Source organism: Bos javanicus, chromosome 27, assembly GCF_032452875.1.
Source record: "Bos javanicus breed banteng chromosome 27, ARS-OSU_banteng_1.0, whole genome shotgun sequence".
Taxonomy (NCBI): domain Eukaryota; kingdom Metazoa; phylum Chordata; class Mammalia; order Artiodactyla; family Bovidae; genus Bos; species Bos javanicus.
Window position 1 is genome coordinate 33,407,320 of NC_083894.1, and position 12,616 is coordinate 33,419,935.

General features: G+C 44.2%; 1 protein-coding gene across 5 annotated transcripts in view; it reads right to left on the reverse strand.

Moving 5' to 3' along the window:
• Positions 1-12,616, reverse strand: part of NSD3 (nuclear receptor binding SET domain protein 3) — a 103,636-nt gene that overhangs the window by 6,981 nt on the left and 84,039 nt on the right. For 4 of the 5 annotated variants that reach the window (XM_061404487.1, XM_061404488.1, XM_061404484.1 and 1 more), the window contains 6 exons: positions 10,644-10,846; positions 9,512-9,624; positions 8,687-8,956; positions 3,349-3,465; positions 1,709-1,850; positions 605-711 (listed from right to left, as the gene is read on the reverse strand). In XM_061404487.1, the coding sequence (XP_061260471.1) occupies positions 605-711; positions 1,709-1,850; positions 3,349-3,465; positions 8,687-8,956; positions 9,512-9,624; positions 10,644-10,846 (952 nt within the window). The remainder of the gene's footprint in view (positions 1-604; positions 712-1,708; positions 1,851-3,348; positions 3,466-8,686; positions 8,957-9,511; positions 9,625-10,643; positions 10,847-12,616) is intronic. The other variant, XM_061404486.1, reaches the window with a different exon arrangement.

A 12,616-nucleotide genomic window follows, 5' to 3' on the forward strand; every position in this document is an offset into this window, starting at 1 on the left:
AGTTTTAATGATCACAGCGCATGAAGCGCTACGGAAAAGGAAAATCCTACAACCTCAGGTTCACTTAAATCCATCTGTTGTCCGGTTAGATAAAACTCCAGAAGGGCTTGTCCCGTAACAGAAATGAAAGAAAAACAAGGCTTTATTGGGACTTCCCTGGTGGTCCAGTGGATAAGGCTCTGTGCCCCTACCGCAGGGGGCCTGGGTTCGATCCCTGGTCAGGGACTAGAGTCAACATGTTTTAACTAGAAGAGCCCATGTGCTGCAACAAAGAGCTGGTGCAGCCAAATTAAAAAAAAAAAGAAGGACACTGCTCTATTTTAAAAAACTGTGCTTCATTTTCACTGACTTTTGAATAGGTGCTTTTTCTTCAAAATTGCAAAGACACTGAGATATCATTCACAAACCATAAAATCCACCAGTTTAAAGTGTGTAACTGGGTGGCTTTTAGGGTAAGGTGAATTTTTTTAAAATGTTTTTGAAAAGGAGTCTACTAACTTCCAGTTCAATCAGAAATACAAACATGTTCGGAACCTGACAGATGAAACCATCTGGCCCACTCTTCCTGAGACGGTTCTCCAGCAGCGCCCTCCCTACCACTGACCTTCGGGCGCACGCCCAGGAAGCCGCTGCAGTTGTCTGCCCCGCAGTGGCACTCCGTCCTGCCGTTGCCCAGACAGTCCAGGTTGTAATTAAATGTCAGCTCCATCCCTAGGCCACAAGAGAGAGAACTGTTCATACTCAAGTCCCGGGGAAGAGAGAAGCCGTCAAAGACACAGCCTCACACTGATAAGAGAGACATGATTCTGATATGAAGACCCTTCCCTCCTCCTTGTTCCACACTGAACACAGTGATGGGGAAAAGGAAAACAAACAAACAAACAAAAGCTAGAAGAAGACGTCCCCATCCACCAATGATTAAAGCAAAAGAAATATTCTGCAAAGGCCATCATAGCCTTTTCACTGAAGTGGTCAAACACTATGATAGAGAGACTGAGAATCTGAAACCTGTGCTCAAGAAAAACAGGCTCTAGTTCAGGCCTCTTTTTCTAAAACTATTTCACACCTAGTGTCCAAGTGAACAATATGACCGTGGAATTGTCACAACCATACCATGTTCAGTAGCTAATGTCTTACATTATGATCAGAAAAAGAGTTCTAAATGCAGGTTTACTATACAAACCGAAGACCCAGGGATTCAAACTAGGAGGTCCAAGCTTCCTCAGCAATCCACAGTGAGTGCTAGAAACAGTTTAAATCCCTTTCAGTTATGGCACTTCCCTTCCCACCCATTTTTCTAACAAAGGAGAAATTAAGTTCTGCTGTTATGATGGTGGATGGGTAAGGAAAAATAAAAGCAGTGACTGCTTCAAAAAGCTTTTTATGTCTAATTTGGAACAGAATGCTCTTTCGAACTAAAAAACAAAATAAGAAAGCTCCCACAAACAGCCCAAGAAACCAGCTGATGTTAACACAGGCTCATTACTTTAAATTAAAAAAGAAAACAAAAGTTTAAACATCTGCTTACATTAAACAGACAGCAATCATTTGGAGAACGAATTTGCTTCTACTAATCTCCCTTTTGCAGGATAGAGTTTTACTTCTTAATGACAGATAATTCTAAACACAGCTCTTTATTTTATTTGAATAAATATGTGAGGGTCAAAACTTGAAGAGTGTCCTGGGAGAGGAAGCAAGTTCCTTTTACCTGCAGGAATGTCACAAAGAGCAAAAAGCCCAACGCGAACGTCTCCATTCACGGTCCACTTTTGGGTTTCACAGTTTGGATTACAACTGTGGTTCATAAAGCGAGAATAATTTCCCTTTGGGCCAGCATCAATGATACGGTCCTTCAGAAAGAAAAGAAAGGAAGAGAGAGCTCCTTTGACATAAAACTGAGCATCAGCGTGTCGGAGAAACCCCCAGCGCAGGCAGGAGCCCCAGGGTAGCGCCAAGCACCGTCAGCCGAGGCCTGACCACCTACAGCTTCACAGATGTGCTCCTGGACGACTGACCGAGTCCTCTTCTCTACATGGAGACCAAGTCAGAGCAAGTAAGACAATGTGAAGTCTGGGTTCTTTTAAAGTTTGCTTCTAGGAACAGACTGCAGATAACGCCACTTAGAATGTCAGCTGGGTGTGGGGCTGAAGGAAAGGTGTTTTCTGAGCAGAGCGTGCTCAGTTAGGATGTTAATTGAGACGGGGATGATGGTGGTTTGCTGCCACCCCTGCTCTGAGCGAGAAGCAGAGCTGGGGGCCAGGGGCGCAGGTGGACGAGAACTTAGGCCACAAAGAGAGAGGGAACAGAAGCGAGACACTTCTCTGCACAAAGACTTGGGAGATTTGGCTGATGGAAAAGCTAGAGTCTGGGATATAATCTTTGTCACTTACATTTACTTATATGAAAGTTCAAGGTATCATAAGAAGCCCAACATTTTGGCTCCCTGAATTTACACTCTGATAATCCGGAAAGGCTCTGGAGGACACAGCCCCCTAGTGTTGTCTGGATGGCTGCAGGGGTCACTGGCAGTGGGGCTGGGAGCTAAGGGGACAGTCGGCAGCCATGAATAAATGGCATTTTATGTTTATATATTATCTGTTTGTGAAAGTGGTAAAACTTTCAGTGACATAACAGTTAAACTAATACTCTTCAGTGATTTCTAGTTCTTTTAATGCTATTCTGATTCAGTTTTAGAGAGAGCCTGGAACATAGGAAACACAGGTACTTCGTTAAGCTGTAACAAGATATTCAACACATCATTTCTCATGGCTGGGCCTCAGTTTCTCGTCACCTATAAATCAGAGGACTGTTGGAGAAATTCAATAAAGTAGGTTTTGCAGTGAATGTGCTTCAAGTAACACCCACAGTTGCATGTATTAAATCAGAAGTTTTACTGTCTCTTTTGACAGCATTCATTTTTCCTGACTCATTAAAAAAAAAAAGTCTAAATATACAGAATGATTTATAGTTAGGATTTTTTTGCTAAAGCAGAACTCTCCTGGTGGTTTGTGACTTAGAATCACAGCGGTGACTCTCTCCCTTGGTGATAACCAAACTGGGGACCAGGTCTTCCAGGACTAAGAGCTGAGGCTCAAACCCGGGTATGTTAACCTTGTTGCTGGTCACCTTCTCATGCACGGCGCTGTGTCACGTGACCTGCGACAATCCCTCACATTTGTATTCTGGTAAAATGAGCATATTACAGCGGGACGCATACTGGCTACCACAGACCATTATGTTTTGCTTGAAATGAAACCAAATTAGAGGAAGGAAACGGAATTCAACCTAAGACTATGAGACTAAACCAAAAAAATCCTTTGTTCTTACCAAAAAAAAAAGCAATTTTACCTTGGTAACAGTTAACATATAAAAATTAGTTACACTGTTCTCGTGGGCTCGCTTGATTCGCAATCTGCATTCTTCCTCATCAATTAATTCGCCGACATATTCATTTACAAATTCACCCTGCAGAGGAGCATGCAACATGCAGAGGAACAATTAGTGTATTGTGTTAGAAAGCATTCCCAAACACCACATGTGTAACCCAAGAGAATTAACCCAAAACCTTCCTGGAAACAGAATGACGATACAAAGGAAGACCAGAAAACTGACACTGGGACAAGATTTTGAGGATTTCACAAGCACTTGTTTGTGTGCATGTGTGTTGTTATGTGTACACACGTGCGTTTCCGGAGTTCTACCAGGTGGGCAGTTAGGCAGCCACCACCACAGTCATGTCAACACAGAGGCCCAGAACCGCTCCTTCACAACCCTGCCCATCCTCCGTCCCTCGTTTGTTCTCCAACTCCATCGTTTTTTCCTTAATTATATTTTATGGAAGTTTAGTTGACTTACAAAGTTGTGTTAATTTCTGACGTGCTGCAGACTGATTCAGTTATACATACACACAGACTCTTTTTTTATATCCTTCTCTATTATGGTTTATCATGGGATATTGAATATAGTTCCCAGGGCTAAACAGTAGGACCTTCCCAACCCTATAGTTTTATCATTTTGAGGGTGTGCTATAAATGGAATCACAATATGTAACCTTTAGAGATTGGCTTTTTAAAGAAAAACTAAGCTTAATTTCCTTGAGATCTAGCCAAGCTGTTGTGGGTATCAATAGTTTATTGTTTCATTACTGCTGAGTAACAAATAAAGCTTTTATTACCAAATAAAGATGCTGTGAACATTTTGATAAAGTTTATATGTAGACAAAGGTTTTCATTTCTCTGGGATAAATGCTGGGTCATATGGTGAGCATATGTTTAATTTTTTAGAAAACTGCCAAGCTATTTCCCAGAGTGGCGGGATCATTTTGAGTTCCCACCACACACTCCCCATGTATGAGAGCGCCGGCCTCCCCACGTCCTCGTCAGCATGTGGTATGTGTGCGCTCAGTCGTGTCTGACTCTTTGTGACCCCGTGGACTGTAGCCCACCAGGCTCCTCTGTCCATGGGATTCTCCAGGAAAGAATACTGGAGTGGGTTGCTATTCCCTTCTCCAGGGGATCTTCCCCACCCAGGGATCGAACCAGGGTCTGCTGCATTGCAGGTAGATTCTTTACCAGGTGAGCTACTAGGGAAGCCCATGGGATAGTCACTGTTTTTCATTCTGCTGTTCTAACAGGTGTGTACTAATAAGCTCCTTTTTAAAATAAGCGTAAATACCGTACATTCAACCTCTCATGTTTATAAATGCATAATCATGAATCACCCTTTCACCTCGAAGACTTGGCTGATTCAATCTAGGGCAACAACATTAACTATAGGATTTCTTGGTGTTAAAAATACATTTCCGAGGCAGAGAAATGTCTTCAGGGAGTAAATTAATATGTATTTGCTATTGTTTTTACTAGACCTGTGTTCCTCCCCCAGCCCCCAACCCAAGTTCTCACCAGCCGTGCTCACCGCTCATTGCTCAGTATCACAGAACCGAGAGCATCAGTCATCTAAACAGAAGCACTGTAGTCTTTTCTGATTCTGATGAGTCATTAAAAGCATAAGCCAATGTCCTTACGTATGGATACTTAGGTTTTTCCCACCGATAAAAAGACTTTTCCCACCGATAAAAAGACGAGACTGTGACTTTGGCATGAGAGAAGGGAGATGGTGGGTCAGCCTGGGCGTCCGGCCGGCTGGCTGGCCACAGGGGACATGGGCGAGGGCCCCTCTGCTTCAAGCAGCTACAGCTCCTCTCGGCTGGGCCTGGTCAACACACAAGCGCGCTTCTGGGGGCTTCTCTCCCCCGTTGTAACCGATGGGACAGGTTCCGACAGGGAGCCGCGTTTCCCCTCCGCCTGAGACGCCGAGACAGGACAGCTCTGCACGGGCACGTACTGTGCGCAGTCGGCCCTGAATGGCTTTCCCTCCACGCGGTCCGGACTTGGGCCTTGGCCGCTGAGAACACCTGGCCCGGCCGCGGTCTCGCCGCCCTCCCAGGTGGGTCTCATTGCATCTTGGCTGCACTGCCACCTGGTGATACCTTACTTTATGGCGAGTTTTCTGGACTGAAGACCGAGCAGGGGGTTCAGACCAAATCAGCTCCACTTTACCTGCCTGACACGCTTGAGATTCAAGTCAAGGCTTCATTTGAAGAAAGGGTTCTGTGGCTTTTTAAGGTCTGAAACCATGTGTTATGGTTTCTATTTACTATTCTATGAAAACTGGTGAATACTGAAAAAAAGTGCTGATATCAAACGAGGTATGTTAAGTCTTGTCAACTCGATATGGTTGTGAATACATCTGTCTAGTTATTTTGTAAAAGAAATATTTTAGGCATCTAAAAAGTGACAAATCTTTAGCCTCAAGGAGTTGCTTACTGGACTTAAAACCATTAACTGTGAATTCAATTGTGGTTAAAAGTAACAAAATAAAGAACTTTTAAGCAGGCAGAAATCTGGAACTTCTCTGGTGGTCCAGTGGTTACAACTCCATGTTACCAATGAAGGAGGCTCAGGTTTGATCCCTGGTCGGGAAACTAAGATCTCCCATGCCGTGAGGCATGGCCAAAAATAAAGAAATAAATAAATTTTAAAATGCTAGAAATCTATCCTTAAAGGCAACAGCAAAAGGACAGTTTAATTTAGTATTTAATATAATTTTTTTTAGGGCTTCCCCAGTGACTCAGTGGTAAAGAATCTGCCTGCAATGCAGGAGCCGTGGGAGATGTGGGTTAGATCCCTGGGTTGGGAAATCCCCTGGAGGAGGAGGGCATGGCAGCCTACTCCAGTACTGGTACCTGGAGAAGCCCATGGACAAAGGAGCCTAGCGGGCTACAGTCCATAGGGTCACAAAGAGTCAGATACGACTGAAGCGACTTAGCACGCACACATGTTTTTAATTTCTAAGAAAGAAACCACTTCATAACAGGGTCCTTTGTTTAAGACTGGCACACGTTTTTAGGAATCTGTTTTGTGTGAAAAGAAGGGGACTGATGGTGTACTTCAGTCTCCCATTGGGCTCCTGTCTCTGAGTGTACCCAAGCCTTCTCCACATTGCTACAGTCTTTTTGACTATGCTGTTCAGGGACTGTGTATGTTCAGCTCTTTTGTAAATGACCAATTGTCTTCTACTAGCAATTCCCTTTAGTAGGTGCTAAAGGGCAGAATAATCCTGACTGTTTTCTTCTCTTTTGATTATATCATTAACTTAGTAACTTAGAACATGGTTTAGAATAAATATAACTACTACTAAAAGGTGTCAACACCATATTAAACTTCAGGATGGCTCCACAAACTCCCCTGAAACCATAAGTAAAACCCTGCAAGTGATATGCAGGGCATTAAAGTAGTATCAAAATGTGTGCATTATATGGTGACATTTAAAAAAATATTTATCTGACTGCGTCGGGTCGTAGTCGTGGCATGGCAGTCCTCGTTGCGTCATGTGGGAGCTTCTGTTGCAGCACATGGACTCTAGCTGCGGCAGTGGGCTCAGCAGTGGTGACAGGGGCTTAGCTGCTCCATAGCATGCGGAATCCTAGTTCCCAGACCAGGGATCGAACCCGTGTCCCCTGTACTGCAAGGTGGATTCTTAACCACTGGACCACCAGGGAAGTCCCTATATGATGACACTTTAAATGCAGATGGCCTTTGACCAAGCAACCCAATCCACATACCCACTGAGCTGGCGAATCCTGCAGGTGCTACATTCGAAATGTCAGAAGTCCAACCACTTCTTTCCTGCTCAACTACAGCCCCGGTTAGGCCACACAGCCTGGACGATCATGGTCTCCTTTTATTAACCTCTCTCCGTTTGTGTGTAGTAACTGCACAGAAAAAGTTCTAACAGGCTACACACCAACTTAAGAACAATGGTCTTCTCTGGTGTGGAGGGCAGGAATTGGGGAATTTCACTCTTTATTATCTTTTTTGTATTGTTTGAATTTCTGTTCTATGTTATACAGCATTTCATTATAAAGGTGATTTTTTTTTTTTTAAGGCAGAAAAATGCCAAGAGTAATTTTAAATTCCTATTAGGCCCATCTTCTCTCAGAGAACATGGCTGTAAGTTGTACACATCAGAAGGTGATGGTGGGGACTAGGTGGAGAAGACAAACTTTTTAAAAAACAGATTATTTAGGCCTGTCACCAATATTTCAGTTGACACTCATTGTAACAAGGACCCTGGAAGATTCTCAGGGTCTCTAAAGGTTAAAAGCCACTGTGTGAATAGTAGGATTTATTGGTGATTTTCAATTGAGTTATTTGGATTAAAATATTTTCCACAATGGGCACACATTTCCTGTGTTAAACAAAGAGACTGCTTTGAAGAATTACCTCAAAGTATAAGAATGAAGATAATTTATAAGTATTAAAGATCTCAACTTTTTCTAGCTGCTCTGTATATATGATCTAATTTGAGACTAGCCACAACTCTTTCACATGTAGGGCAGGGTTTATTATATCCATTTTAGAGATAGAGGAATTGAGGCTCAGAGAGGTTAAGTCAGCAGTCCTCATCCTTTTTGGCACCAGGGACTGGTTTCATGGAAGACAATTTTTCCATGGATGGGGGAGGGGGGATGATTTCGGGATGATTTAAGTGCATTACATTTCATTGTGCACTTTATTTCTAGTATTATTACATCAGTTCCACCTCAGATCAGGCATTAGATCCCAGAGGTTGGAGACCCCTGGGTTAAGTGACTTGACTGGGGCTTCATGGTTAATTACAACGTTGGAGCAAAGTCCTGGGTTTGCTAGTTTCTGTCCAGTATGTTCTTAACTTCACTATTTTTCCTTTTACCTATGTTAAATCTAGTTTGCTTAACAAGTAAAAAATATTTCAGATAGAATGACCAATATCCCTTCTCCTTCTTATGACTGATCACAGGAAAAGTGAAAGTCACTCAGTCGTGTCCGACTCTTTGGGACCCCATGGACTGCAGTGCGCCAGGCTCCTCTGTCCATGGGATTCTCCAGGCAAGAATACTGGAGTGGGTAGCCATTCCGGTCTCCAGGGGATCTTCCCAACCCAGCGGTCAAACGTGGATCGCACTGCAGGCAGATTCTTTACCATCTGCTCTTCTAACCATTTCTTACTTGCTCCAGAAGTACCAAACTCTCAACCTGAGAAGTTTCAGAATTGTGGAATGAATCCCTGTGTACTGAATCCTTACTGACACACTCTGAGAGGCACGGGTCCTGGTCTGACCCACTGCCGCCCCGCCCCGTGCTACCTTCTTGATGCTCCTCTTGGTCCGGAGGCCCCAGCCCCTCCGCTCGGTCCTGATGACCTCTGCGTCCGGGTAGAGCCTCTTGGTGAAGCACTGGTTCTGGCAGCGCTCCCCCGCCGGGCACACCTGGGGGTGACACTCATACTGCAGCATCCGGTTCAGGCACTCGGACTCCAAGCCACAAGGGTTCTCGTCGGCCGGCTTGCAGTTGCAGCGGGGAATCTCCGACAGGTCTGCCACCTGGATCTGTACCTTTCCTATCACTTTGTTGGCCTGGCAACAAAATCACAAGTGGGAGGGAGGAATCTGAACAGGACATCGGAGACACCCAGGCCCGCCTGGCCCCGCTACTGCCTGTGGGGTGACCCTGAGAAAGGATTTCCCCAGTTGAGTAAGCTGAGATTAACAGCTGCCTCTCTTAAGTTGACAAAAATACCAAAACCTGACGCGAGTCCTCATTTATCCTGTGTCTTTCCCCTCCTATCAGTTGATGACCATTTCATAAAGTTGAAAACAGCTCTGGGCTCTCTGGAAGAAAGGGGCTAAATCCCTATATTCTTGCTGGTTACAGGACAGGCTGAGGAGCAAGCACAGAAATTCCCATCAAACGTGTTGTTCCTCAGTATGAGGGGCTCACTCGTCAAAGTCCTCGCCCTCCCGGCGCAGCAGCCTCGGCTCCCAGCGGATGCTCCAGCAGAAGCTTGTTCTGCACAGACTGAGCTGTAATCAGCATAAAGTTTTTACAAGCCAGTCGGGGCCTTCTAACTACTAAGAGAGCAGTTTCACCTTGTCTGTCAAATACCAGCATTTTCATGGGTGAAGACTCACTTTGATGTGTTTGTATGGAGGGGGTTTTCTTGAGCTTTTTTCAATCTCCAGTGCTTCTTTACTTTCTCTTTGTGCTTTCAATTCTTGGAAACGTTTTGCAGCTTCTTCCAACGCTGCCAATAAGACCGGACAAAGCATAAAAACACCCCACACCAAATAAACAAAAACCACTAGGAGAGTTGTTATTACCCTGCCTTCCCCATGCACGAAATGGGACCTGAGGTTTTCTTTTTAAAATTATGTCCTGGAAGTAACCATTTACCACCAGGATAGAGTAACACTGAAATGGGATATAATTCATCTGCAGCTGAACACTGACTGCTCTGTGCAAGCTGCCACCATGGAAAAGAGGCCCCCCTTCAATGGTCAGGGGTTTCCACAGGAACCTGACAGCAGCTTTTACCTTGTACCAGATTTAAATTCACTTCACTCTGCCCCAGAAAGCTAAACTTCCCGTCAACTTGTTGCAAAAACAGCTGTTAAGACAGAGAACAAATTTATGGCTGCCAGGGGGTGGGGAAACAGTTCTGGAGTGTGGGATGGAGACGAACACACAGCTATATTTAAAATGGATAACCAACCAGGACCTCCTGTGTAGCTCAGGGAACTCTGCTCAAGGTTATGTGACAGCCCGGATGGGAGGGGAATTTGGGGGAGAATGGACACGTGGATATGTACGGCTGAGTCCCTTTGCTATTCACCTGAAACCATCACAACCTTGTTTGTAGATGGGATTTACCTCAATACACAGCAAAAAAAAGTTTAACAAAATTAGACAGCAAAAAATTTTACAGAAAACAGCTGTAAGGCTCTTCATGGGAAGTGCTGACTACTCTTCTGTGGCAAAGGTGCTTCACTTAATTAAGGAGACTCTGAGTTCCCAGAAAAATCTCCACGTCTGTAGTAAGATCACTGAGAAAACTTCTTTCACACACACAGCACAGTCTACTCCACTGAACGGGTTTTTCTGAGTGATTGGATTGTGAGGTGGTTCTAACGTGACTGGAAACTATGGACGCCAGGTCATAACACCTGGTGAAACTCCCTACCGGCATGTCCTCCATGAGTGAGGCGTGCGGACAGATCAACAGGAGCGTCAGTTCTGAGCCACGGTGAATGGCGTCCAACGTACCTTTTTTGAAGGTCTTGTTAATACTGGTCTGTCCATCGGCAAAGCTTTTGTCTCCTTCGACGTAAGGGAACACTCTGCCCTGGTGGACCCAGTAGTAGTCGTGAGAGCCGAAGAAGAACACGGGGAAGTCGCCCAGGTCATGCTTGAGGCCCTGGATGTTCAGCGGCACAGACCGGGGGTTGCAGATCTCGGCCGGCCACCATCTGAAAGCGGAGGATGGAGAGTTGCGCTATGCTTTACACGGCTGGCGGGAGCCGAAAGACACAGGTTTCGTACTGTGTAATTTTCATTGCAAATCTAAGGACACAGAACACCTCGCTTACCTTTAATCCTGCCCAAAGCACAAGTCATTTAACAACATACTGATGAATGAATTAATGCATGAAATGGTGAACACAGACTAAACAAACTAGGCCCTAAACACCCGATCTGATTTCTTCCTTAAATATTAATATTTGATATTTATAAAAGTATACATAAGAATAAAGCACACTAATAAGGTTAACAGTGAACCTACAATACAACTTAAGAATTAGAATTGGCCAGTAAAATATTCCAAACCAGATTTCAGTCCTGGAAAAGTCACATTTTTCTCCAAATGTGACATTCTTAATTCCAAGATTGTCTTTCAAACTACAGAAGTTTATTCCTGGCAGTCAAGGGAATCCTTTGAGAATAAACTGATGCTAATCAGAATAAACTCTTGGGAGAATGCCTGCTCCCATTCAAACTGGCATTTTCTGACTCTCTAGTCAAGCAGGATAAAATATTTTCCGGCCAAATGTACTAGGCTTTTATCAGTGTGTATTTCAGAATCTAATTCATCTTAGATCATAATAGATGTGGGATTTGGGACAGGCCTGAAAAAAACCATGCTTCACGTGATGACTGGTCCACAGTGATCATTGGGGGAGCCACCTGCGAGGTGCGCTGGAAGATTTCCTGCAACTGGGCAGGTCGGGAACTGAGGGGGGTCCCCGTAGTACATCCGATCGTTGATACCAACAGTAGGTGCACACAGACGTAATGTTTTTCAGTCGCATTTTACACATGCCTCATAAAACCATTTACTTGATGAACAATGAATGGCATTATTGGGAAGATAAGTGATGAACATGCTTCACCTAAAAGCACCCCATGTTCACCTGTGGGTTAATTAAAACGTGGGTAGAAGCCTGTGTTCAAATTGCTAAAAACAACACTATTCTGTGTAATCAGTATTTGGTTCCTCTCAAAGCAGGCTGGGCAGTGGTTGTATTTCTGATTCGTGTTAAGGCCACATGTGGGGTGCGTGTGGTAACCACACACACTGGCTCAGACAGACGGGGGTATGATTTCTGCCACCCTTGTTCCAGGCCCACGTCTCCCCCAGGAAGTCTCCCATCAGAATAACTAGTCATTGAAAAGAAAGTTTCATGGGGCCCAGAGAGGTCTGATTGAAAAAAATACATTACGAATTAGTCCATGGACATAAAATCAGGCAGATAAAATGTCACTGGCCTGTCAAGCTCTGCTTTGGGCCTAACTTTAACTATATATGGTGATGGATGTTAACTAGATTTATTGTGGTGATTGTTTTGTGATGTACACAAATGTCGAGTCATCATACTGTATACCTGAAACTAACATAATGTCAATTATATTTTTTTTAAAGACAAAAGAAAGTTTTAAAAAGGAAACATTCTGAAATTTATCTGAAGGCCTTGGGGCTTCCCTGGTGGCTCAGTGATAAAGAATCCACCTGTCAATGCAGGAGATGAGGGCTTGATGCAGGAGACGATCCTGGGTTGGGAAGAACCCCTGGTGAGGAAAACGGCAACTGACTCCAGTATTCTTGCCTGGGAAATCCCATGGACAGAGAAGCCTGGCAGGCTACAGTGCATAGTGTTGCAAGAGTCAGAGACAACTTAGTGACTAAACAACAACAAAGCCTTTTTACTATTTCTGATATTTCTATCCGGGAATATCTTATC